The 27,368-nt window shown below is 53.5% G+C and overlaps 1 protein-coding gene across 1 annotated transcript; it reads right to left on the reverse strand.

Annotated features, from left to right (window-relative positions):
- Positions 1-5,381: 5,381 nt before the first annotated feature.
- Positions 5,382-12,729, reverse strand: JDP2 (Jun dimerization protein 2). Its single transcript, XM_009961906.2, has 4 exons — positions 12,711-12,729; positions 11,243-11,466; positions 6,402-6,506; positions 5,382-5,567 (listed from the first exon to the last, which is right to left on the reverse strand). Exons 2-4 carry the CDS (start codon positions 11,441-11,443, stop codon positions 5,382-5,384), a joined length of 492 nt encoding a protein of 163 aa, XP_009960208.2. The 5' UTR covers positions 11,444-11,466; positions 12,711-12,729.
- Between the last annotated feature and the right edge of the window lie 14,639 nt (positions 12,730-27,368).

The following is a 27,368-nucleotide window of genomic DNA, read 5'->3' on the forward strand; positions in this document are numbered from 1 at the left end:
TGCCCAGCGAGAGCCAGGGAGACCTCCCGGCTGCAGGGAAGGGTTCTTTCCTTGGACAGAAAGGGTTGGTGGCAGAGCCACTGCCAGCGAGCTCCCTGCCAGCAGGGCTGGCTACGCCTCTGACAGCACCCACCCTGCCTGCCCCCACATCCCAGTTGGGAGACACCAACCAGCTGCACAGTGCAGGGCAGCTCATGGCCTTAACCAGGGACAAGTGACCCACACGGCTCTGCCCTCCAGGGCAGCTTCCCAAGCCCAGCAGAGGCACAATGCCTCCACAGGGGCAGGGGATGCCCGTGGTCCCATTCCCACAGCCGGTGCCTGCCGACCACCGCCTCGCCCTCACACACCCATTGCTGGCAACCTGTGATCACAAACAAGCAAAAAGTGCACAAAGGCACAGGGAGCCAGGTGATATTTCCAGGCTCAAGGAAGCAGTGGCTGGTTTTTCTCATTTCCCTGCAGTCATACTGGCCGCGCCAGAGTTGTCCCCTGCTCTGGTCCTGCTGACCAGCCACGGGCCACGCCGGTGCCAGCACTGCTCAGAACATTTTGGCACCCATGCTAATCAAAGCAGTTTCTGTGTCTCTTGGTAAATATCAAGGCTGGGGATTTCTGGGGCTTGTTTTCCAGCAAGTTGAGTAGAAGAACCAATAAGGACAAAGATAAATGAATACCTGCTGCCCTTGGCTCAAAATGAAACAAGAGAGGCAGGTCACTGGCAAAGGTTAGTTAATACCATTTACCGCAGTGTCACGGAGTCGCCCTCAGGCCCTGTCGAGAAGGGCCGAGGAGGCAGTTTTTCAAACACAAAGTGAGAACAATACTATGAAAAACAGCAAAGTAGCGGCCTCCAAGCATCCTTTGCCCATGACCGGCCACAGGCCAGGGGAGGCTAGATGCCCTTGACCCCAGAACAGTACACAGGGGCTGGCGCCTGCACGGGGACAGGGGCAGTGGGTGGGGAGAGGGTGAGAAGAGGAGGAGAGGAAGGGAGCCACAATCAAGCTTTGGGGAGCACAATGGGCTGCTGGAGCACTCCAGGATGAGCTGGTTTCAGGAGAGACGGGTGAGGAGTTGGCAAGACCAGGGACCCTTGTGGGGAAACCAGGTTCCTGCTGCCCATGGGCCCTGGCACTTGCCAGGGTTCGGCAAGAAGAAGGGAGTCAGGCATGGGGTGTAGAGTGTGCACACCAGCCTACAGTAGCTGGACCCTCAGCCCATCACCCCAGCACTGCCTCAGGCCTGGTGCTTTGGGGCAGAGTGGCACCTACCTTTCCCTGAGAGAGAAGAGGTAAGAGTGGCTTTGCAGGGGCAACTGGGGGTAGTACGTGAAGGACACCAGGGAGCTGGGACAGGCAAACAAGCAGTGGAAATGTGATGGGGCTTATCTGCCTGCACTTCAGGAAAAATGTGATACCATGACTGGGGAAAGCTCCTGCCTGAGTTGGTCACTGTGGGAAGCACCGCAAGGGTTACGATGATCCTGAATGTGGATCTCGCAGAACAGGAGATGGGCATGTGCTGGAGGGCGCTGCTGGCACCCGGCGAGTTACTGCTGGTGGTCATGGTTGTCAAGCCACAGCAGGTATCTTGCAAGCAGAGGGGCCTGAAGGTGAAACAGTCGGGAAGCACCAGTGACACCAAGCAGGCTCATGTCTCTGACAAGAACCATCTGATGCTGTGGGACGGCACCACAAACCATAGAATCACAAACAGGTTTGGGTTGGACAGAACCTTTAAATATCTAGTTCCAACCCCCCTGCCATGGGCAGCGACACCTTCCACAAGACCAGGTTGCTCCAAGCTCCATCCAACCTGGCCTTGAACACTGCCAGGGAGGGGCAGCCACAGCTTCTCTGGGCAACCTGTTCCAGTGCCTCACCGCCCTCACAGTGAAGAATTTCTTCCTAACATCTAATCTAAATCTACCCTCCTTCAGTTTGAAACTGTTGCCTCTTGTCCTGTCACTACAGGCCCCGGGTTGTTCCCATGGGAACAAGTTGTTGCTCTTGAACTTGTTCCCAAGTTCCTTCTCCATGTTTCTTACAAGCCCCCCTTAAATATTGCGAGGCAGCGGTAAGGTCTCCTCGGAGCCTTCTCCAGGCTGAACAACTCCAGCTCTCAAGGCCTTCCTTCACAGGAGAGGTGCCCCAGCCCCCTGCCCATTCCCGTGGGCCTCCGCCGGACCCCTCCTCACTCCTCCGGGGCCCCCAGAGCCGGCAGCACCGCTCCACGCCGGCTCTCACCCAGCAGCCGGCCCTGCAAAGCCGGCGCTCCGCAGCAGCTGCCCGCCCTCCCCGGCACAGCCCGCCGAGACGGAGAGAACGGCCGCGGCGGGGGCGGGCGGGCCGCCCGCTGCTCAGCGCCGGGGAGCGGCGGCCCCGGGGAGCGGCGGCCCGGCCCCGCCCCGCCGGCCCCGCCCCGCCCCGCCCCGCCGGCCCCGCCCCGCCCCGCCGCTCCCGCGGCCGCGCAGCTCCTCCTGCCGGCGGGCTCGGCCCCGCCGCCCCCCGCCCCGGCCCGGGCGCCTCCGCTTTAACTCCTCTCGGTCACGGCCCAACTAAGTCCACTGAAAAGAACCGCCCCGAACCGAGCGGCAAACCCCTCGGTACCGACCGGAACGCAGCAAAGGGCTGTTCGGAGGGTACGCGGGAGACCGGGCAAACGCCCACCAGGGCACTCCCAGGGCTTTGGCTGGGGCAGCTGAGCGCTAACCTGTCATAGATCCACCCCTCTGCCGCCGCCTTTGCTGGCTGCTTCTGGCAGCCTGGGTTGCAAAGGGCACCTTCTAGTTCTCTCTCAAGGCGGCCGTTTTCACAGCAGGAAGCTTTACTGCAGCGTGGCCCTTTGCCAGAGCAGGGCCACCGCCTGCAGCCGTGGCGTTTGAGTCCCCCCGCATGCAGGTGACCGCAGAGGCTCTCCAGGTGAGCAAAAAGCACAAGATGCCTGCGGCTGGACCATCTGATGTCCCAGCGGGAGCTCCCCCTGACCACCAAAGAGGAAACTCCTATTTGCAGGAGCCTGGAAATTCATCACCATGTACACTCTGCAGAGGGAAATAAAAGTCCTGAAGAGAGAAGCAGGCCCAGCAAGCGCTCTGCGTCCTTTCAGCAGAGCTCGATGAGAGGCATCGTGTTCCTCAAAGCATGAAAACTGGCTCCTGATGGCAGCTGAGAAATGGGTCAGGTCTGAGCCACCGCTGCAGGGCCTGGGCAGAAGGACGCACAGAGGGACAGCTGCCCAGCTTCAAGGGCCGCAGGGCAGGCTGTGGGAACCAGGCCAGGCACTGCTTTTCTCCATCAGCTTTGTTTCAGGTCCTGCCCTTGCACATCCCTCTAGAGCACCTCAGCCAACAAGTCCTCCCAGGGCAAAAACTTCGCCTGTAACAGATCCAACGTGCTTACACTAAATAAGGTGCTGGCAGCATTTTGGGAGGTCCCAAAGACAGAAATTACAGAAAGGGAGGGGGAATCCAGGAAGAAAGTGTAAAACAGGAAGAGGACCAATGTCAGATATTCCTGGAGGTTAAGGATTGGAAAAGGAGGCTACAGAGAGAAACGTGCACTAGAGAGGCAGTCATGCTCAGGGAAGACCTCTTCCTGTGCTGTTGTCACATTTAGGTCAAGCTCATCTCCAACACCACTTCAGTGCTCCTCTGTACCAGATGCTGAAAGCTTCTTTCACTTGCAGTTTTCATCAAAGTAGCCGGTACTGGTACTGGGTAGGACACAGACTGGGAGATGACCGGGTGCACGCCTGCTCCTCCGAGACAACCCTCAGTGCTGCCCACATGTGAGCTGGGGTCTGCCCCAGTCCAGACCAAGGCACCTTCCCACTGCATTCGTATCCAAGACTCAGGAACACAGCGATAGTGTCAGGGCTTGGTTGTTCATATGGGCATGCCAACTCCTGCAGTCCTCGCATCTGAAATGCACCTGGCTGATGATCTTCTCCACACCCCTGTGCTCAGCACTGACCAAAGCCCAGGGCAAGCTTTAGGAGCTTTCCCAGCACATCCGTTAGGGACAAAGCTAAGACCTAGCAGAGACCCAAAGAAACTGCTCTCATCTCCTTCCGTGAAGGGATCACCACAAGGACATAGTGGCAGCTCCTCCATCTCTTTCTCATCCCTGAAATGAGTTCAAGCTGCTGTATTAGGCCTGAAACAAGAAGGACCAGGTAAAGATAGGATTGTCTCCCTGTCTTACACCTCTGCCTTTCCAGCCAGCCAGCCATGCCCTCCCTGCCTGCCCTCTTCAGCGCAGGACTGAGCTACTTGCTTGACAATGGTCAGAGCTACCTCCAAGGTCCACAGCTTCACCAGGGTGAATTCCTCTGTCCCACAGGTGGTTAACAGAGAACCACCAAGAACAGCTCTGGGATCAGCTCCACCATCCCACTCACCCAGGAACACACCAAGCATGGTCAGACCTGGCACACACTGCCAAGCTCTGGCCAGATCCCACCGTGGCCTGACCCGCAGAGAGGACAGGAGGACGGTGTTTGTAAAGGTAACATTTACTGAGAGATACAGAACTGAGTATTATGAAGGACATACATGGATGGAGAGGGTAGCGACACCACTGCAGAGGGTGGCTTGGACCCCCTTCCCAGCATGCTGGGGAAGGAGCCGGACGCTACCGGACAAGTAACACAATGGAGATAACTGTGGCATATGTGTTTGTAACAAACAGACCATCATAACATACATTTCTATGGGATCACATCTAGTGATTATATAAATCCATATAGAGATCGCTGTATAAAAACTTTGTAAAAAATACTTTAAAAAAGTGTAAAAATGTGCATTCAAGAGCACGGCCAACACGGACAGCTGGGCTGTAAACATTATACTGAGAGTGTGCTTGTGGGGGGCGCCTGCGCCACCGAGCCCCGACAGGCCTGCCCACCAGACGGGGCTGCGTCAAGTGTTTGCGGTTCTTGGGTTCGGCTTTCCCTCCGGAGCGTGCGCCAGGAACGGCAGCAGCCTCTGGGCAGGGCACCGGCAGGCACCATGTGGCCACCGCTCCTCCGCCTGTGGGCCCTGCTCCCCATGGGGTGCGTGGTCCTCGTGGGACGGGCTGCGGCGGCAGCGTGGGTGCCCAGGGCTGCGAGCAGCCTGAAGGGCCATGATGAGGTATCACAAGGAGGTTGCCCTCACTGGCGCCGATAGCCCTGCTCCCGGGTTCAGCCTCAGAGTACATGGTTGACAGGTTCCTGATCTTCTCTGTCCCCGTATTTGTTTGGTCCACAGTTCCCAAGGAAGCCCACTGGGTCCTGGCTGCACCAGGCCTAGGTGCACAGTTCTTCATACAGTACATACGTTAGAGACCCTGGAAGACCCTGCGCCACTGTCTCCTCCTCCTGGCCCAGTGCCACCTTCACTTCTTCTCTAGCTGCTCCAGCAGCGGGTTGGCTTCGCTCTCAGGTGTCTTGATGCTGTCTGTCCGCACGATGCAGGTGGGACGGTGCCGGTTCAGCATCAGGATCAGCTGCTGCCTCTCCTGTTTCAGCTCTTCTATCTGGGCCTTCAGCTCAGCATTCATGAGCTCTAGACGCTCGGATTCCTAGCGGGATAGAAACACAACTGCATGTGACTTTACTCCAATAGGACAAGATACAAGGAGAAACAATTTGGCCAACAAGCCATCTCTGCTCACTGCTGCCCCCCAGCCCCTGCAGCACAGGAGAAGCCTGAAGACCTGCCAAGGCACCACGTCCCTCCAGGCAGCTCATCCCCAGCCCCGCTGCCTTGCGTTACCTAGAGGCACCGCAAGGAAATGCACAGCCGCCTCCTAGGACAGGTCTCTGCTGCGCCACGGCAAAACCCCTGCCTGGCTGCTTTCCAGAGTTTGGAAGGGTGTTCGGAAACCAACCCCCGTTTAAGTTTTCACCCCCCATCTGCAAGGATCTGCCCTTGTGAAATGGATCCTTGTCCCCCGCTGTGTCATTGCCCATGTCCTACAAGCCCTTGCAGAAAAGCAGCAAGGTGCTGTGAGAGTTTTTCTGCTTTGGGGTCACAGCGGAGAGGGCATCTGGCCTCTGAATGGGGAAACCTTCAGGAATCTGGTTAAAGGGCCAGCATGCTGTCAGCCTCTGTCCTGTGCCACACTCCCACAGGTGCTCTTGCTCCAGCACTGAGGCAGGGACGCTATCAGCCCTCTCCACCCCTGGTACCACAGGCACAGGGATGTGCCAGTGAGCTCTGCCTGGGCATGCACATGGCCACCACCTTCACAGCCTTGTGGAAAGGGGGGCAACAAGCCTCTATTTTCCCAGATAAGAGCACAGGAGCAAGGAGAGGCAGAAGGGCAGTTCAGGAGGGAGCATTGCCCACAGCTGGGGGGGAGGTGCCCCCACTAAGGTTCCTGCCCTGCCCTGGGACAGGTCAGGGCACCCACCCGCTGCAGGAACTCCGTCCTCTCCTTCTTCTTGTTACGACATCGTGCTGCTGCTACTTTATTTTTCTCCCGGCGCCTTTTCCTCCTCTCCTCTTCCTCGTCCAGCTGCAATGAGACAGAGAAGCCCAGGTCAGAGCTGGCAGGTGTGGGGCAGGGCAGGAGGTAGGGGTGAGCACATGGTAGCCCCATTGGTGGCAGGGCAAGCAGAGGGGTGGCAGCCATCCATGCCAGTGGCCACCAGCAACATGGTACATTCCTCACCAGGAACCAGGCGTGCTGCTGCCACGGCCTCTAACTCCACTCTGTGGGGACACAGCGGGGGAGACCAGCGCGGTACCCACATCTGGAGACCCTGCTGACAGGGGACAGACAACTGCGCCCTCCCTGAGAGAGGTCAGGGATGAGGGGAATAGAGCCCCATCCCGCAATGACGGGCACAGCTTGTAACACAGACATTTACAGGCACAGCTCTGAGCCCAGTCATTCAAAGCATCACACATGCAGCCAGGGCAAGAGGCAGAGAAACATGAAAGATCCCTCAAGCTGGGCTTGCCTGTTGCCCCCCTTCTAGTACGTGGGACTGTCTGCTGCAGCTTCAGTACTAGCTGAGTCACAGGGCCACCACAGCAAGGTGGGGACAGGTCCCACATCCCCTGTAAAGAAGCAGGACATGGCAGTGCCTGTGCTGTTCGCCATGACTCAGCTGCTCTGTGCTATCTGACCCAAACCACACAGACCAGGCCAATAAGCCCTATGGGCTGGAAACCCATAATCAAAGTATTTTGGGATATTTATTATGATGCCTGTGTAAATGCCTAAGGCATGCTTACACCCGAGAATCCAAACCAGCTCCTTCAAGAAAATTGAGTGCTGGAAAGCCCTGTAAAGTCAGCATCCAGACTACACTTTGTAGCATGGCTAGAGAAGGCCCCCACTGCCCTCATCCACATTTGGCCTGGGACTCCGAAATCTGAGACGTCAGACTGAACCACCTTGTTCCTACCAGCTGACACCTGACAGCACACATCCTCTCAAATGCAGTGCCAGCAACATTTGCTTTATGAGCCCTTCCAGAGCCTATGTGCACCTTCTCTAATGGCAGCTCCAGCCTGAGAAGGCAGCTGCATCCTTCCCTTTGTACCTTCCCAAGCCAGTGTGGTTGAGGGACACATCTCCCAGACGAGCCTCTCGCAGCACACACCATCTGAACAGCCTTGTTGCTCTAGCACCTGGGCTGTCACCTGAAAAGGAAAGCCACAGATTCCTGATGCCAAGGACACAAAGTGGTGATTGGAGTGGAGGGCCACCAGATTACCCCACATGCAAGTACATCAGTGGTGCCTGCAGGAAACAAAAGCTGCAGGTGCCATCACCCATGGCAAACTGCAAGCTGCTAACATTCACCTAGTCAAAAGCCCACTAATCAGAACATCTCAATGTGACATGCAAGGACAGGATGAAACGTTGACTCAGCACACTAAGGTGAAGGGGTACCTTAAGTAAGCTGCCTGTCTAATATGCAGCATGTAGCACGCTTTAGAGGACAGTGTCCAAACTTCAGAGCACTAATAGCTTTTGCATCTTCTCTACCTTACTGCCCCAGCATTATACCAAAGTTGCTATTTTAGCTGGGGCTAAAACATTAAGCCAAGCCAGCACAAGCTACGCACAGACTTCCATAATGCCAGGCTGACACCATTCCTTTGCCAAGGCAGTGCCATGGGGCATCATGCACCACACTTGGGAGAGCCAGGATGGGAACTGCACTGATACCCCCAAGTCCAGTTAGAAATGGTCAGCTCTCACGACACCCATGTAACTCAGACATGGCAGGCGTTAGCAAGAGTGACCAGGAAGGCTCTAACTCCACGTTCTGCTGCCTCTTCCTCCTGGCAGGACCAGGATACCACACAGCAAAGGCACAAGCAGCTCTTACAAAACTTCCATGCACTTTAAGAGATGGCTATCAGGCTTTCCACCACTCCCCTCCACACATTTACCAACCACTCATTTACCCCTTACATAGCTTCTCGGCCTTTTAGGTCAAGGATTATTAGGAGGGTGCAGAGAGAGGACGCATGTTCACAGCTCCACAGCTCAAGAAAGACACCCCAAACTTTCCTGCAAAGTACATCCTGCGTTGTAACACGAACTGGAAGAGCAAACAGCAACCACATAAGCCTCACAGCATTCCTGGAACTGCCCGATACATTCCCATGCCCTGTTGCTCCATTCAGTGAGAATCAAAGGATAAGTGACCTGTCCCTGTCCCCTTCAGCTTCCCCGACACCCCACAGAGGGCCCAGCAAAGGGCAGTGTCCTTTCGATGGGGTACAGATGCTCAAGGAGCGTGGCTCAGCACAGATAGCAGCAGCTTGAACTCTTGACTCTTCAACCACGGCTCATATAACTTGAAGAAAGCAGGTCTCCTCCTCTCCACTTCTGCTTGATTTCAGTTCAAAAAGGTGACATGGCCCTGGTGCTGGGGGTTAGGACTCTACTCAGAGGCACGAGGGACAGTGATGGTGTACAACCCCATAGCAGGTTTCAGTAGCCAATCTCCAGTGGAGCCCTGTGGGTTGCCCATCTGGGGTTGCCTCCTGAATTGCTTCAGTCAGCATCACCAGGGACCAAGGTGACCATCAGGCTGAGGAGCAGGGCTCTTTTCCAGAAGGAGCACCCCAGGCAGGTCTCAATGGCAGAGAAGCCCAGCAGCACCTGTCTCCAGCTGCCCCAAAAGGAGGGGGGGAGCTCTCCACCACCTTGCAGGGAAGCCAGCACCCAGCACCCACTGGGTGGGCTTTGTGCGCACTCCCAGGGACAAACAGCTCAGTGCCAGGAGATGCTGGTCCCCCCAGCACAGCAGAGAAAGCTGCCTGTGCCCAGCTCATGGGGAGCAGCCTGCCCTCCCAGGCACTGCACAGAGCATGGCATGTCGGGACCCAGCGTCCCTGGGCTCCGGCTCCCCACAAGAGGAAAGCAGCTGCAGGCTGCATTGCAAAATTATGCGTGGGCAGCTTCTTGGCTACTCACGGGATAAGCAGCTACTGCTTCAGCTCCCCCAGGCTTTCGCTGCAAAGCCTGTGCCAGGGGCAGCTCCATTTGCTGTCCTCAACTCCTTGGCTTCACAGGCCATGCAGGGGAGAAACCAGCTGCAGAGAAAGTGATTGTGTGGGGGCTGCCAGTGGATTTCCCCTTATCTTTTCTCCACATAGTGTCTCAACAACTGGCTCACAGGGTACTTGGCACTTCCAGTACCTGCTGCGGGGCAGAGCTGCCCTGACCCTGTTACACAGAGGCCAGTGAGACCATACACCCATGCCCACCGAGCAAAAGCAGCTGTTGCAGGGCCAGCTCAGAGATGCCTGAGATGCTACAGGAAAGGACCTTTGACTGGGGAGACAGCACAGCTACAGACTCCCCCTTTCTTCCCCAGCCTATGAAACAAGGCAGGCACTGTCCTCTATTTGCTGCACAATACCCAGGTCAAAGGCTTGTGACAGCATTTGGCTTCAGCTGCCAACCCACAACTGCTTTGCCTATAGAAGGACCAAAGCCATTAGCATCCCCCAGGCCCTTCCAATGGCCTCCCACAGCATCTTAGCTTCAGTTCCTGCCACTGCAGAGCTGCCCAGTCCTTCCGCTTGGGCACAGAGCTCCCGTGCAAGGTGATAAGATGGACTCCATCATACTAGTTCTCCTTGCAGGAGTCCACTGCAAGGGGCTGGGGGGAAGGAACAGGCACCCTCCCTGCAGGCGGGCCTGGGTGCTGCTGAGCTTTTGCCATAAGAGTCGGGCCAAACCAAGTGTCAGCACCATTTGGAGAGTGGGCTGCTCCCTGGAACTGATGTTTTATCCCCTTCAGCTCACACAGGTAGCTTTTCACATCATTTAGCATCTCCTTGCTGACATCTCCAGAGAATGCACATCACCCCATCCTCACATGACATCATCTGAAGTATCCTCACACAGGAGCAAATGCACTGTTCAGAAAGGTTGTTTATTGGACCTTCCGACAGCAGCCACAACTCTCACCAGCACAGAGCCTCCAAATTGATGGGTTCCCAGTTCTGTTTGCAGGCAGTGGGAGGTGCAAACACTCACCACCAGTACAGCAAAGCTCACTGAGTCAGAGACTGGACAACCAACATGAGACAACTACACAAGGGAAACGCTGTTGCAAGAGTCTCCCAAGGCCCTACAGCTTGGTGCTGACATGTCACCCTGTGGCACCAAGGAGAAGCTGCCCATCTTCCCCACCACAGGAGCCCCGAGGTGAAGCCATGGCCCCCCCAAGCAGCAGGGCAGAGGCAGCCCCAGCCAGCAGCGCCCACAGCACCAGCTGAGTCACTACTGCCACTCGGCACCGCTCACCCATGCGCCTCATCCTGCGGGAAAGGCAATGCCAACACCAGCAGCACCAAGCGCTCGCTGGCACCAGAGATGGGATGAAAGCATCACACAAGCCCGGCAATAGGCTGCGCAGCTTCTCCTCTGGGTGTGTGCCCCAACCTAGGGACATGTTGGCTGTGCCAGACCCTGCTCCACAGGCAGGGTTTGAGTTCATCTGGCTGCCACCGGCTGTGTGGGACCAGTCAGGCCTGGGACATTGAGGCCACCGCTCCCAAGCCCATGCCACAGGACATTCAGAAGTTCAGGCACAGGGAAAAGGCAGCTGCCAACACACATGCACATCACCAAAGAGGCAGCGTGACATGCTTACAAAACACGTTGCTGGTCACCCCAGCAGGAAACCCAAGCACAGGCAGGAAAGAAACCCAGGCAGGTGCAGGCAACAGCCTTGCAGAGCCCTCTGCAGTCAGCAGCCCCCTGAGACTCACCTCACTTTTTACGGGCTGGGGCCTCTTCCCAAGCTTCACCTCCAGGAAGTGGAGCGGCGAGATCATGGCCCCGATGTTGCGGATGTCAGCGTACTTCAGCTCCTCGGCGGTCAGGGCCGTGCCAGGCAGTCCTGTCAAGGGACCGAGCCCAGGCAGCGCGCCGGCCGTCAGTGACGGGTCAGGGATCTGCCCTGGCATCATAGCAGGGGAAACAGCTTCGCAGGCTGGAGGGAGAGTGAGACACAGCCCATTACAACCCAGCTGCAGAACCTCATGACATAGCACAAGCCAAATTTATTCTACAGTCCCAGACCTAACAGGGTGCAAATCAGGGAAAGCACCTGCTCTTCCCCAGGGATGGCAAAGGCAGAACCTGGGTGACAGAAACCAAAATATATTAATCCTGCTAGGAAGGATACACTACTGGTGTGTAAATCAGGAAGGGAAGAGACCCGAGTGGCAAAACACCAGAAGAACAGGAGCTGGCTGCAGTGACAGTGATGTGGTCCCATAGAGATTTTGGCACACCTTTCTCTGGAGTGCAGAAGAAAAATGTTTGCTCTTAACCTTAATTTGATTAATGTGTAGGTTATTATAACAAGAAGAAAATGGCACAAAGAGGACCATAATACGCCTTAGGCTGGATTTCTTCTGCTGGTCAGAGCAGAGACATGGCAGATGGGGATCAGGGATAAAACAGTGAGAAAAACCTATCACTGAACAAACATCTCCCAGCACAGACATGAGGAAGCAAAGGCTGGAGGGGAGGGGAAATGAAGCAAGGTACAAAAGGCTGCTCCTATCAGGAAAGAAAAAAAAAATTGCAGCACAAGCGAGAATAGGATCAGGACAAACTTTGGCAAGTCACTTATAGGCAGAAGAATGGGAATTACCAGGAAACGTGAAAAACAAGCAGCTAAGAGATAAAGAACTAAAATTACACCTAAAATGGGAAGCCCATAGAGCTGTTCTATCAGCCAAAAAGCAAAGGGAGCAGGTGGTTGTTGGCTACTGTGCAAGTACATCTCTGCTTGTGTAACTGGCCTGGGACACTCACAAGTGACCCAGTTACAACATGCAGAGTCAACTTCTGTTCACACAGCAACCGTTTCACCCCGCCCCCTCAACTCAACCAAATGTCCCAGTGCTCATGCACTACTCTCCTTGCTCTGCTCAGCCAGACTGGTCCCAGCACACTCTGGGAGCCTTCAGGCATCCACCCAATCCTGTCCCTGCATCAGGAGACACACACAGCAGGGAGAGGGACCAGGAGAGAGAAAGGGGCTAATGGAGTGGACCCAAAATCTCACTGAGCAGCTTCCCGCAACCACTACAGCCAGTCACGACACAAGATTCAACAAGCAGCTGGGCAAACTCATGGAAGAGGGGTCCACAAAGGACCATCAGTCACATCAGTCTGCATAAAATCCTGGAAGCTCTGAGACTGCCAGAGCAAGGGATAGCATGCACTTGCCCTGCTTTTTCCAAAGCACCTGCTTGGCTGCTGAGAGACCAGGTAACAGGCGATGCAGGCTTTTGGTCCAGGCAGTACAGCTGTGCTAAGTGGAGGCACATGCACATTGTCAAGGCAGCTGCCACAGCTGCTCAGCGCTTACCATCCTAGGGTGACAAATCTATGTCAGCACCAGGCCAACCTGCATAAAGCTGCATGTGAGATAGGACTGTTGGATCACAGAGTCACAGAACAGTTGAGGTGAGGAGTGACCTCTGGAAATCACCTGGTCCAACACCCCTGCTCAAGCACAGTCAGGGGGAACGGGTTGAAGAGGGTTAATCACAACAAGCAGAGAAGTAAAGGATTTCTTGGTCCTGGCGCATCTCTTTACCCAGGAGATTATTTGGTGTATTGGTTAATGTGAAGGAACAGGAGATGAGCAGCGGAAGGGAAGGAAAGGAAAGCCAATCATACAGGTTAGTCAAGGGTAGAGAGGCTAATACAAGCTCCACAGCTCCAGCACAGGTGCTATGCAAGCCGTACTGGAGTGACGGACAAGCGAATTTGCATCAGAGAGTGCCTACAAGCTGCAATATGCTGTGAGCAGTCATACATTCTGATCTGCCACCAAAGAGGTCCAGGTGTCAGAATGAGATGGCCCCTGCAGAGTTTGCTCAGCAGACAGCAGTGGTGACCAACGGGACTTGAGAAAGTGCAAGGGAAGCAAACACAGCAAGACCATGACCATAAAGAGGCAGCAAGCAGGAATCAAGCCCTCTGCTCTGGTCATCCATCAGGAGAGACCAGAAAGGGGAGAGCCGGGCAGTGCTCAGCAGTGCTGGTATGTGGGGAGAGGAAGCTGGGCTCAGGGATGGTGATCTGCTCAAGGACATTAAAGCCTGAAAAGGAGAAGATGGGAAAGATCAGAGAGATGAGTAAGTTCTGAAGCAAAGTGATACTACCTGATGAAATGCACTCCTGCCCATTTGGTGACAGAAGAGAAAGAAAATAATTGGTTATGATACTTGACCTCAGAAAAGACTACAACTCAGACATCGCAAGGACCTAAACTAATCCAACGTATTCATTCTTCCATAGCAATCACTAAACCAGACAGCTGTAATTCCACATTTGCAATGGCTGCCTTGTATGGTGTCAGGAGAGGCCCACTCGCAGCAGGGCTCTGAAGCTGCATCCTGCCTCCCTCCCTCCCCTTCCTTTCAGGCCTACACACAGCTAAGATACTTCACTCCTCCAGAAACCAGGCACCATCCTACCCTAGGCTGCACTCCAGGCAGAAAAATGCAAGAAGTTATTTGGGGACTGCGCCTAAATCCCCACCATCTTCCTCTCCAGCAGGAAAGCACCAGGCCAGTGAGGTGGTATGGCAAAGGGAAGGTGACTCCAGAGGCTCTTCCCAGGACATACTGCCAAGGGACTCCGCTGTGTGGAGTTAAATTCAGTTCACCATTTGGGGATAGCTGCACGCACTGCGGAGCTAGCCATTTCCCAGCTGCTGCCACTAAGATGACATGGTGTGTGTGGTACTGGGGAAGAAGCCCACCAACAGCAGTGCACCCCAGGCCATCTGCTGCACACCCCCTCACCAGCAATCCCACAGATGTCCATGCCCAGCTTGCATAGTTTGGGCTTAATTAAAAAATAATAATAATAATTAAAAAAATATTGGTAGCTAAATTATATGACCACACTCTTGAAGTCTCCCTCCGGCAAATACCCCGTGTGATCTCCTATGGCACACACTAACTTGGGGCCCTGACCCACCCTTTCACAGGCTTCAGGCTGGGAACTGACTTGAGCCCAGCCCTGGATGCCTAAATCCATTCCAGACTTGGGGGACCTGGTTTTAATTTATTATCTCACATCATGACATGCAGCTGACAGCACCCAGGTGCTGTGCTGGACAGTCCAGGTCTTCAGCTGGACTGAATTCAGGGTCACTGCAATTTCCAAAATAAGGAGGAAGGACAAATCTCTTCTCCTGACTGTGGGACCATTGTGGCCACCAAGCACTCTCCACATTCCTGAGCTTTGGGGCAGCTCCCTGGGGACAACTGACTACAAAGATCTGAGAAAACATTGTGTTCTCTCTGGCCCACCTTTTCCCTCCACCTCTTTGATCTAGTAGCTTAATATGCCTTGAAATAGCCTCTGTTTCTGCATGACATCAGGCACGGGTCAGAGCGAAGGAGCTGGCCCAGTACCTAACACGCTCTAAAACCTTATCCTAGATTCAGGGACTGCACTGCCAAAGCCCACATCACACCTGCATCAGTGTAAACTAAATCTAAAGCTGTTCAAACCAAAGCACCAGGAGCCAACTGGAAGAACACGAACCTGCACATTATAATGAGATGAGAACTAGGTATGAAGGGGGAAAGTGACTTCTACAAGCAAGATCTTGCTCAGGGGTCAGGAAGCTCAGGAGCACATCGAGAACTGCCAAGAATCAAGCTGAGTTAGACCTTGAAGAGGAACATAAAACCATTCCCAGCGAGGCTATCATCATGGAAATAAGAAGGGAAAAAGGAGAGATGCTGTCCCTCTCCACAGAGCAGGGCTGCAGTGACAGATCATCCTGCCCAGCCCTCAATGCCCCTCAGCCCCAGGCATTGTCACTCTCTGCTGATCCGAGCAACTCTCTTGTATAGGAGGAAGAGGCAAAAGGAGTGGAACGTGAAGCTCTCCTTTCACCCCAAGTCCCAGATTCCTTCACCTTTTCTGGCTAACGCTAGAGATAAGAAGTTGTATTTTGATTGTTTCAAAAAAGCCAAGGCACATAATTCTATTTAATACTTTGGTCTTCTTCCCGAGGCTATTACCCTGGAAAACACTGACATGCCTGCCTGTAGCTTCAGCATACTTCTACTATGCTTGCATGTAGGACAGAAGTAACTTTGACGTTTAAGATCTGAATTTGACCTTTAAGTTGCAGTTTTTCCAATAGCCACATATTGCTGGATGGGGTAAATACGGCTGGTGCCTTGCCAATTCCCAATTCCTTTTTGGATATACCCTTGCAGTGTTTGTTATTTATAAGGCACATGAACCAACTCACCTCTGTATTCCTTCACTTTCTAACACAGTGCTTTAGCTGGGATTCTTATTAGATTTTTCCTTTCATAACTGATTATTAACACAGTCTTTCTTGCTCAATGCCAGGCAGTCTTTCAGTATCTCCTTACACAACCTGAGAAACATTGTGTCTTCAGTAAAACTTTGCTTTCTGGTGTCCTATGGCTGAACCACACAATTCCTGCATTGTATCAGCCATGCTTTTTCACATAATGAAGCCAACAACAAAGCAAAGCAGCGAGGAGAACGTGCAGTCTTAGATCTGACACTGAGATCCACATGACACCAGCTACTTGACTTTACATTCACCATAGCTGTGCCTTCTGCACTGATGCTATTCATCATTTTGTGCCCCAACATCAAGATACTCCAGTGTGAATTAGGAGACAGAGAAGGCTTTCTTAAAACTTCAGTTCAGCAATGAGCAGCTTGTGTCATTCAAGGCTCTCTTCTGCAACTATCCTTGTAGCAAAAATCTGGTCCATACATGATTTCATGGGTCAAAATTCAGTTTCTATTTCCTTAGCTTTGCCTCTACACTCCCCTTGTTCTGGTTAAAATGCTGTAACACAAGACTTGACCTCTTGCCGAATGTCTGTAAATCCTCCTAATTATTGCAGTCACTTTTGCATCCTTGCTTTGGCACTGTTCTTCTTGTGGTCTCAGTCAACCTCAGGTCAAGCTCAGTTATTTTATCAGCAGTTTCGTCCCCCAAAAGCTGACAACAGTACAGCTTCCTTTGCTCACCTTGCTGCATCTTTCCCACCAACGATGAGTGTTTCTGTACTTTGCCCCCCAATTACATCCTTATGGTCAAAAGTCTGTGACACCAGTTGATCTCTTAAAGGCAGAGGCCATTACTCTTAGGTTTTGTCCTGTTGCCAAGGTCTGTTATCTTATGGAGCCTGCAACCTAGTGGGAAGAAGCTTTACCAAGTTGTTACTGTCCTATACAGCTGCTCAGCTTCCTTGGTGACACTGTCCCTGCATACCCTCCTGTTCTTTCTCCTGCAGTTCTAATCTTCATTTGCTTGGTTTCTGGGTTGGTTCGGGTGGGTTTTTTTCTTTCCATACCAATTTTGCTGCTGGTTTTTCTGGCGACCCTTTTAGTTTGTTGGGGTTTTTTTGGGGTTTTTCTTTTTTGAAGAAGCTGATGTTTGCACAACAGTTATGGCATAAATCTAATACACATAGGCATAATCCACACAACCCAGTGTCCCCAGGGTCTTGTACTCCAGTTGCTAGCCTGTATTCACACCCCTCCTTCCACTCTTCAGTGCTATTCTTACCCATAGACTAAAACTGGCACAGGAATGCCTACCTATGTTGAAATCATACATTCATCTCCCTGCACAGAAACTGTATTAGTTTGCATCCGCTGTTCCCCCACAGCCATCCGATGCATCCTCGCTTATCCAGAGCTGCTGTTGCCTTTTTTATAAACTCAATTCAGTTGTTGCTGCTGCTGCATCAACAGCATCATCGTGCAGAGAGGACCACGACATCTCAAAGCAGGGTCCAACAGTCACACTTAAATTTAAATTGCCATTACTGCCTTATCTCTGCTGTCAGCTTCCTTGGCAAGAGTGAGGGCTGTTTGCAACCTTATTTTCAATTTTTCTGTCTACAAATCATGGTTTCTTCACATATAAGCTATTTTACATGCTCTGACATCTGCAATGGTTGATCCAAGTACCCTTTCAATGCTCAGAGAGCCAGTCTAGCACCTAATATTACCAGACAGCAGATTCTGACACTCTCTAAATACTAGCATGTTTCTTTTACCCATGCTAAGTGCTGTACTAAGGCAAAGTCTGTCCTACCAGCCCTCATCCATGCTGCTTGCAGAACCAAGGCCATGCTTGCCTGTTGTTCTCTCACTCCAGGCTCGACCTGGGTGCCAGCCACTACTCGTTAGCTGCCATGCATCGGAGCACTGCCAAAGTCTGCAAGCCACCATACAAGCAATCGTTGATCTCTTCATTAGTGTGTTAACATACTATTGCCATTTGTATGTACGGTCTTGGAGCACCTAAGTCACAGCAATTGGCCTTTCATCTGCTCCTGGCCAACAGGTAACAATTCTGCTGTGGAGATCAGAAGTAGTGCTACCATCCATGAGAAATAACTTCTGGTTCCTTAGATTTTACTATGGCTTTATTGTTACTTTTTACTTTTTTTTTTTTAGCTCCCAGCTATCAAGTTGGCTTAGCCTGTGTGTCATACATTGCATCTTTCTAGCTCCTTCTGTTGGCAGAAGGATGATTTATATGAAAGCCCTGTCCTGATATGCCCAACTTCTCATGCCCCAAGAATGTAAATTCCTAAACAGAGACAGGGCAGTTGGCTATCACTCCTCTGAAGCACAGAGCCACCTGCTTTTTTCCATCTAGACTTCTCTGGCTGGGGAGACTGCAAGGTGCTGAGGGTCACTGGAGCCTACAGACCTTTTTCCACCTCAAAGTTCAGCCCGCAGTGAGTGCCAAGTTAAGCATGACAAAATTGAAGGCAGAAAGCCACTACCCCATATTCCCAGTGCCACAAGTACCTAGCCATGCAATTAGAGTTTTCTTCTGCTGTCTAAAATGCAATACTATCCCATTCCCACATAACGGCTATCTGCTCTAGACGCATCTGATGCATCTAGTTTTGATTAGTATCTTATAGCAGGTCACCCTATCTCCTGTCCAGCTTCTTCTAGTTTGCATTGTTGAAAGCAGTAACTTGCAGTGCCAGTGGCCACATTGACCAGTATCAAACTTACTTGCCAACCATCAGAACACAGGAGCAGCCAAGCCCTTTGGTTGTAACCAGTCTCTTCAGATACTCATGCAGTAGTGCCAGCAAACATGGACTTTAACAACAGCCACTGTGCATTCATTCATCTGCTGAACCTGTTGGTGCAAAGAAACCCACCACCTGTAGCATACTGCAGAGCTGCAGTGACACCCACCGGGATAAAACTGTGCCTGCCCTCTTTACCAAGGGCCTAACATTACTTAGTGTTTTACAGCATCAGGGAGATTCCCCTTTATTTAAAGGCCAGTTTAAGGCACAATCACAGCATGGCTTACCAAGTGCCCTGAGCTGCAGCACACCACCCCAGTATGCTAGACACTGTAGCACCTCACTACCTCCACACTCCACCTCCATCCCAACAGGAAGAGACAGCTCCTACAACCAGGCCCTGGGTTTGCAGGGCCAAAGCAGCATCCGTGCCCTTCCCACAAACACTCTCAGCTGCTGCCCTTAGTGTTCCCCTCCTCCCATGGGCAACCTCATGTGGTGGGAGAAGAGCTGTGGGGTTTGTAAACACCTGTACACGTAATGTCCCATCCCAAACTCCCAAGCTCCAGTGAGTGGACTGCAGGGCCATAATGGTAAAGACAGGAAGGAGCTGTGAAGGACAGTTCCTCAGGAGATGGAAGTCTAAATCCATTTAGTGAGTGGGAACAGTCTGGCTCAGTCCTACACATCTAGTTTCACACAGATGGCAGGAAGAACATCCGACTCATTCACAGACAGAAGGCTACAAAAAGCTTTCTGAAAACAGAAATGCAGAGAGCCTTGCTGCCCCCCTCTTCTCCATCAGGGAGGCACGCAGCTCCCTACACTGTACCCACGGGCAGCCCAGAGCAGCCATACTCTCCTCAGCAGAAGTGCAGTTTTGCAGCCCCCCACTCAACTGAGTCCCACCATCAGGCCCCCACACCTGCCTGTCTGATGTTTTGACTCCTTATCCCCATGATGAGGAAGGGGGATACTGGTCCTCCAGTCCTCAGCTGTAGAAATAACACCACCCCCCCTCCTTTGCCATTAGCAAAGCAGTCAGTTCACAGTCCTTCTTCCCTGAAGATTTTCCTCCATACCTTCACAGGGTCGTAAAAAGCTCTAGTTTAGCATTACACTGCCCCCACCACTGCAATGCAGCGATTCACTTGTAAGCAACCAGGGTTTTGTACAGCACCTAGCATAGCAAGGCTCCTCTATTGCAACCATTAATTGCAATAATGCAAAAATTTGCAATTAATTATCACAGTATTATTATTAGAGATAGCAATTAATTATTTGTGGCAGGTATTTCATAATGCTGCACCACCCACTGGACGGCAGTACAGAGCACGCAGATAAAAGCTATCCTACTTCTGCCTGAAGCAGCTCAAAGGCATATCCTGGTCTGAGCTAGGCTGCAGCTCAGACACCGAGGTTAACAACAGACTTCTTCAAATCCCCCAGGACCTTCCATGACCACATGCAGTCAGGGCTGGAATCTTCTTCAAAAAGACAACTCTACTCCAGCACAGAGCTCTGCCCTCAGGGGCCAAGGATGGCCTCAGAGACGAGAGAGGCCCCCCCCCAACTCCTCAAAATTATGCCCTGAATGCCAGGGTCATCCACAAAGACCTCTAATCCATACGAAGACCAGTTCTGGCTACTTTGCAACAGCCCTGCTCAGCTGAGAGGCCCATATGGGCCTTCAGCTCTCTGGCTGCATGTTAAAATAGCCTGCAATGTTTGGATTGGTACTCTGGACAGCCCAAGCAACCGCAAAATCCATGCAAGCAGCCAACGACAGATGGCATCAGGTTTGCCATGCCCCCTCCTTGCTGCACTGGCACTGCAGGACACATGCAGGCTGGCAAGAGGTCCATCCCACACACCATGGCTCTGCTTCCCTTGCTCTTGGGGCCGGGTCCACTGGGAACACTCTACTACAGTGAAAAGAGCCTCTCAACAGCTTCACACTCAAGACACTGCGTGCTGCCAAGTACCTGGCCCAGGCAATGCAGCTGAAGTAGCAAACACTAGCACAGGGAAAGAGACTGCAGAGCAAATGCCCAGCATTGCATGCACTTGAGCAGCCTGGCTGGACACACTGCTCAGATGGAGAGGGCTGGAGGAGGCAAGAGCTGTGACAGAGTATCTACTCTTCCTTGGCAAGGACGACAGCACAGAGACCTTTACATCCTGTAAGGAGAGAAATACTCAATGCACAGCCATGGAAGGAAAAGCATCTATAGGTGTCTCAGCAAGGAGACAGAGGCAGCAACCTGCACGTTCACTATCAGCAGATCTTGTTAATCCCCCAGACTTCAGGAACCTGGGACAACCAATCGCTGCTTGACACAAGGACGGTTTGGACGGCAGCTCCTGTACCCACCCACTCATCCCCCAGATGGGCAGGTTTTTGCTTTTTTAAATCACTAGGAGTCATACTAAGAATCTGATCTCCAATGACTGGCATTCCCAGATGTCCCCAAGCAAGCACTCACCAACAAATTCCCAATGCAGAGCCTGGCAACAGCCTCAAGACAGAATTTTTCATGCAAGTTTTCATGAAACTAGCTAAAAAATCCCGGTCCGAGCTGCAGAAGCATTTGTTTCTGCTGAGCTCTCGGAGTCCAAACACACACACACGCACACACACACAGTTTGGCAGTGGTTGTGTTCCAGGGCTGGTAATACAAGCCATGGAGCAGGCTGCCAAGACAAGCAAGAGAACGAGCCAGGCCCCATTTCATTGGCCACCATACGCTGCATATGGCCCTGGAACCAGCCAGCACAGTGTTCTCACCCTCCTTGAAGGCATAGGAGACCCTGTGTTTTCAAATACACCTCCACAGGGCCTTCATTAAAGGAAAATGGAAACATAACGTGGCTCTTGCTCTCTTGGTATTTCTCCCTTTCCCCCAATTTGCTCTCAAACCTATTTCCCTCCCATGGAAAAAGAAAAGTGCCTCCTGGAGCAGACCGTGCAAAAGAATGCAACTTCCATTCAACTCCATGCCTGACTGCTAAAGCGGACTTGGGACCGAGCGGTGGGGGGGACCTGCAGGGCCCCTCTCCCTCCCAGGTCCCCGCGGGCTGGAGGCACGGCTCACCGCCACGCTAGCCCGCCCGCGGCACACGCCGGAGGCAGCTCGGGCCCCTCACCTGCACGCCCGGCCGACAGGTGAAGCGGAGGCAAGGAGCGCACCCGAAAGCGGGGAGGGGCCGCTCCCCACCGCCCCCGCAGCAGATCAGTGCGGGGGCGACCAGGCATCCCCGAAAGGCGGCCCTAGCCCCCGCGCACAGTTGGCTGCGGGGGCAGCAGCCCCGCTCTGAGCCGCCCGTGCGGCTCTGCCCGCTCCCCCCACCTGGAGGGTCTCCCCACACCTCCGCCGTGCGCCCGACCGCTGGCAGCCGGACCCCCTCCCCGCTCGGAGGGCAGCACCCTGCCCGCCGACGCGGGGTGCCGGGATGCTCCTGCGGGCGCCCCCCGCCCCCGCCCCCGCCCCCGCCCTGCCCCTGCCGCAATCCCGGCCCGCCCGCGCCCGCACCCACCGTGCAGGGGGACCGGGCTGCCGGGGTGCCTGCGGGGCCCGGCCGCAGGGGCCGGGCGCGGGCTGCAGGCTCAGCCTCGCTGCCGCCTCCGCCGCCCAGCTGCGCGGCGCTGCCGCGACCCCCGGGCCGCGCCGGGTGCCGATGTCGGTGCCGGCCGCCGCCGGGGCGCCTTGGCCCGCCGCCGCCCCCCGTCGCCCCGGTGCGCGCCTCCCGCAGGCTGTGGCGGGCGGCGGGGTGGGTTGCATCAGCCCCGGTTATATAGCGGCCCCTGGGCTGCGGGGAGGGGTCGGGAATGCGGAACCGGCCGGGCTGCCAGCGCCACACGTCAGGGAGGGCGGGGGAGCGGGGCCGCGGGGCGGGGAGCGCCGCGCAGGGGTGGGACCAGCCGGGGCACCGGCACCCCGACATCCCGCACCCCACAGCCCGCCATCCCCGCATCCTGTACCCCGGGACTCCGCACTCGCCACCCCTTGGCACCTCTGTGCCCTGGCAGCCCCGGCACCCCCTAGCCCCTCCGCACCACGGCACCTCGCACCCCCCGACCGGGTGCGGGCCGCCCCCTCCCCCCCCCCCCGCCCCGGCCTATTTGCGCTCCCCCTCCGCTCTCCGCTCAGCGACACTCCCCCTACGCACGCCAGGACCCGGACCCGGGCCCGAGCAGCCCCGGCGACCCGGCCCGATGCCGCCGCAGCCCTGCCGGGGCCAACCGCAGGGGCCAACCGCAGGGGCAGACTCTGTGCGGAGCCCCCGCTCCTCTGTCCTGCGCCTGGGAACAAGGAGGCAAAGGACCAGAGAGGGCGGCCAGGGCTCCCCAGCGCCAACCCCCCTTCACCCAGGGCAGCAAACACGCAGGGGCAGGGAGGGCTGCAGGGCAACCCCACTGCTCCGTGGGAAGCGAGCTCCTTCTCATCTCATCCCACCCCAGCCCAGCTCACACCCCAGACGATGCTGTCTCCGCTGTACACGGGTCAAGGGCTATCAGCCCCACTTCCACCAGCCCTTTGGCTGGGATGGAGAGGAGCCAGGAGGAAGCAGAGGGGTTCAAAGCTCCCCTACCCAGTTGCTTTGGTCTTCTTCCCTTAGCATCACTGGGACATCCCAGGAGGGACATTGCCCAAGGCACAGGCACACTCATGGTGCCCCGGGCTCTAGCACCGTGATGTCAGGTGGAGATGGGACAGGAGACGGTGGGCAGTGGCCTTCCTGATAACTTATTTGCATGGATTTAAATTGCCTCCTTCCTCTTTCTCTCTAACATTGGCCTCTTCCCACCTGCATCTGCCAAACTGTTCTGGGAAGCAAAGCTCTGCACAGCCGCAGGGCCATGCTGGACCTGCCACAGGTACTGGATGCTCCAGGGCTGTTGCTCCTAAAGCATTTCAGGACAGAAATGCTCCTTTTTCTTTGGAAACAAAAAATACTAGAGTGCTTAGCAAAACCATGGGACTGAGCGGCACTACCCAGCTCCCTCTGTCTGAGCCTATGCCCAAAGTAAGCGCAGAAACAGATGAGACATGTCTCCCAAACAGGATGAACCACAGGCAAGGACTCACAACCAGCAAATTTCTCTGAGACCTCCTGCATGTGCCTGGGCCCTGTGGGCAGGTCATTACAGACAAGAGGGGTCTGTCATGGAGCTGACTGATACTGACATCTCTTTGACCTATCCTCCCCACCCACCCAGCTGCACAGAGAGGCACCATCCACCCTACCTTGTATTCCTTCTCCTGGCTTGTCAGTCATTGATTCTCTTTGACATGTACCAATTTCATTTCTTTTCACCACTGACAATTCATGCCATTCATCATCCACAAGTTCTCACTACCAGCACTTCCAGCCTTGTCCTCTTCATCTGTGTCTCAGCAAGAGAAAGAGAATTCAGGTGGGGAGCTGGGACTGAGCAGGAACAGGGGACCAGAAACGCTGCATTCAATACAGGATATACTTTGCCCAAGCTGTCCTACAGAAATAGGTAACAGCCTGGCTTGGGAGGACACTGCACACATGTCCTCATTCCCACTCTCCTCGTGGTGGTGTTCTTTTTCCCTTTTTGTTTTCAGAGAGGCAGAATACTTTCTACACACCTTTGCACACAGCCCAAATATTTCTTTAACCTTGGTACCTCATCTTGGGGGGAAGGGAGAAGTGCAAGAAGAGATGCGTTTTTCCCACATGCCTGCCTTCACCTTCCTGTATCAGATAGGACAGACATTTCTAGTGCCTTAAGCTGGAGGGATCCCAGTGTGGTTGACAAACAGTATCTCTAGCAATTCATGAAAGTTGTCTTCAGGGCATGGCAGCTCCCTCACAACTGCTCCATCCTGAGGGAAGGGAGAGGGAAAACCAGGGGGATTTCAGAGGAGGCTGATGATCTGGCTGAGCAAGGTCCAGTCCAGCACGTCGTTCCTCCTGCAGCCCTTCCCTGCCACGGGGAAGGTGAGAAAGTGCCATTTCCCCTTCTCCACTGGGGGCTGGAAGAAAGAGAGCTCTCCCTGCTGTTTTCCACTGTTTTTCCCTTTTTCATTTCCCTTTCTCTAGTGGGCAGAGCTGGGAGATCTCACTGCAACATCTGCAGCCCCATCCTCAGGTACTGATTTCTTCATGGGTGCTCTTCTGCCTCAGCCAGCCCCGGCCCGGGACAGGAGCGGGGACCCCACACCTACCAGTCTGTGTATGACCAGCACTTGCAGCATCTTTGCAGCACACAGATTTCAAAGCTGTGTACCCAAGACTGTACTGAAGAAGGTCAGGGAAGCAGGGAGGAGAGGGCAGAGCTGAATCCTGCCCTTCAGCCTACAGTGTCTTTCCTTCCCTGCTTCCCCTCTGCAGGTCCTGGGGGCAGCTGAGCCTCCATTATTATGATAATCCAAGTTAGTCCTAACTGGGACTTGCTTAACTTAACTGTTGAAGAGCTACTTCCAGGGAAGCATCCTTGTTCTGGACAGTGCTTACGCACATGTTTAAAGGGACAAACTTGCATCATTCTTTCTTGAGTTGGGAACTCTTGTCTCACAGGGGAATTTTCCTCATTCTTGCAGCCGCCTGAGCATGAACTGCTCTTTTCCCAAGCTGGGTTTTGCCTCATGTAAACACCAAACATGTTTACTTTTCAGATAGTTTCATTTGGGCTAGAAAAGACATAAGAATTCATTGAGAATTTGTGGCTGCAGTGGGTAAAAGTGAACAGAAAAGTCACCAACAACAGGCTGCTTGGCGAAGGATGCGGAGTGGTCAAATAAACACGGCTGGCCCTACCAGGGCCGGTCAGTCTTGCCACTGCTGTGGAAACATGTGATGACAAAGACAAATTAACCAAGTGGGAATGGCACTGAGAGAAAAAGCAAAAGTTCCACTGCACAGAATATAAAAAGCTGTCAGTACCTCACCGCTTGGAAGATGGCTTTCTCCTCAGACGAAAGGGATGATTTGCATATTTTCATCCAAAATAAAGTGTGTGGAAGGTGAAGGCTCACAGATGTGGAAATGCAGTCCGTGTAACACAACACAGGGCCAGAAAGTTATCAGGAACAGAGTGAACTCTAGAGCAAAACAGAGCTCCACCAGCACAGGAGCTTGATTGAAAAGGAGTTGCTCTCAGTCCTTGGGAAAACTCTTTGCATTTCACCAGCCGGCAGTTTCTCTACCTTCCCCACATGGATGAATTGTGTGGCTCATCAGCTGGATTCAGGCCTACGCCTGGACACCACGTGACAGCACTGCAGCCATTCTTGTCCTTCTCACCCTCCCTTCTGGATTGCCTGGTGGCCCTGTCGCAGCAGAAGTGGATGCTGCCTGGGGCAGGCCCGTGCAGTGATAGTCCTTTGCTTGGCCTCCACACCCTCCTGACGCCACCATCAGTAGAGATCAGCTCCCAGTAACCTCCCTGGGACATTCCTGGCCAAGAAAGCCCATGATACACTAAACATAAATATCTCTGTTTCATGTCCAAGCACAGTTTTATGTGCTTGATATTAATTAATATTCTAGGTCTAATCAGGATGTTAGCCACTCCAGTTCATCTCCTTTCTGTAACCTCTTCAGGGCTGACTAGCACAACAACGTGCACGACGTGGGACATGCCTGGCAGACATAAAGCCACACTGACCTTCAAGATGTAAAATTCCCTCCCGCATTGCCTCTCTGTGCAGGCTGACAGGGTTAATGATTTTCCTCCCACCCACTGAGGCTCAGAGAGCTGTGCTGTGGCTCTGCTTAGCTGGGATTCCTCATACCAGCTTCTTGCTCCCACACTTGCCATCTAACATTTGCTACATGAAACAATGCTTTTCATGTGTCCTAAATCACCCAAATCCTTATGAATCTGCTTCCTTTTTTCCTGATCTTTGCCTTCAGTATTAGGATTACCTGCAATCCTGATGGTCAATACTGAAAACCATCCACTGGAGGACACAACCTAGGATTTACATGTTCAAACTCCTGTAAGTCAGAGTACGGTACCTATCTGCAGCAAGAAAGAGCTTCAGCCTGCAGGCGAGGGTGGTGGTGATGCAAGTCAAGACGTAGCTGCCCTTCAGCCACCTCTGGCTGCAGATCACACCATCCCCACCGACCACGACTCAGTTCTGATTTAGCTGTTCCCTTCATGCAGCCCTACCTCATTTCTAGTCTGATTTTTCTTTTAAAAGTTACTTGCAGTCATTTTGCAGAATTGGGCTGGGGAGTGAAGAGACGAATCACACCAGCAGTAGGAATGAGAGGATGGTAAATTGCCACGGAGTCACTGGGGGAAAGCGGCTGGGTCTGGGCTGGTGGCAGTGCTGAGGTCACAGCAGTCACTGCCACAGCAGTGAGACAGCGCCCTAATGGACACAGGCTGACAGGCGGATTGATCCCCAGGCTGCTTGTTTATAAAAACGGGACTGATTAGATATCAGGGCTGGCAAATGCTGTGCAAGAGCTTGTTTCTGACAGTGCTGGATCCTTAAGTTAAATAATCTTTATGTTGGACAGTTGTGGAATAACTTCTCCAGAGAGGAATTTCCTTCTTATCTTTGTCAGTTAGGCATTGGCTTAGACTTTGAAATATATAGTCTTTCCTAAAAAAAGTTATAATCCTATCTAATTCATATCCCTTCCCCATTTATCTTCTCAGTAAACTGACATGTTGCATTCTTTGCAATCCCTGCTCATGTGGAAGGGGCTTAATCTTTTTAGTAATTTTCTTTATCTGCCTGCATCTGCCCAGTTTTCCTCAGCAAGAGTGATGAGAAGCTCTCAGAATATTCCAGCT

Source organism: Leptosomus discolor, chromosome 3, assembly GCF_034619465.1.
Source record: "Leptosomus discolor isolate bLepDis1 chromosome 3, bLepDis1.hap2, whole genome shotgun sequence".
Lineage (NCBI taxonomy): Eukaryota > Metazoa > Chordata > Aves > Leptosomiformes > Leptosomidae > Leptosomus > Leptosomus discolor.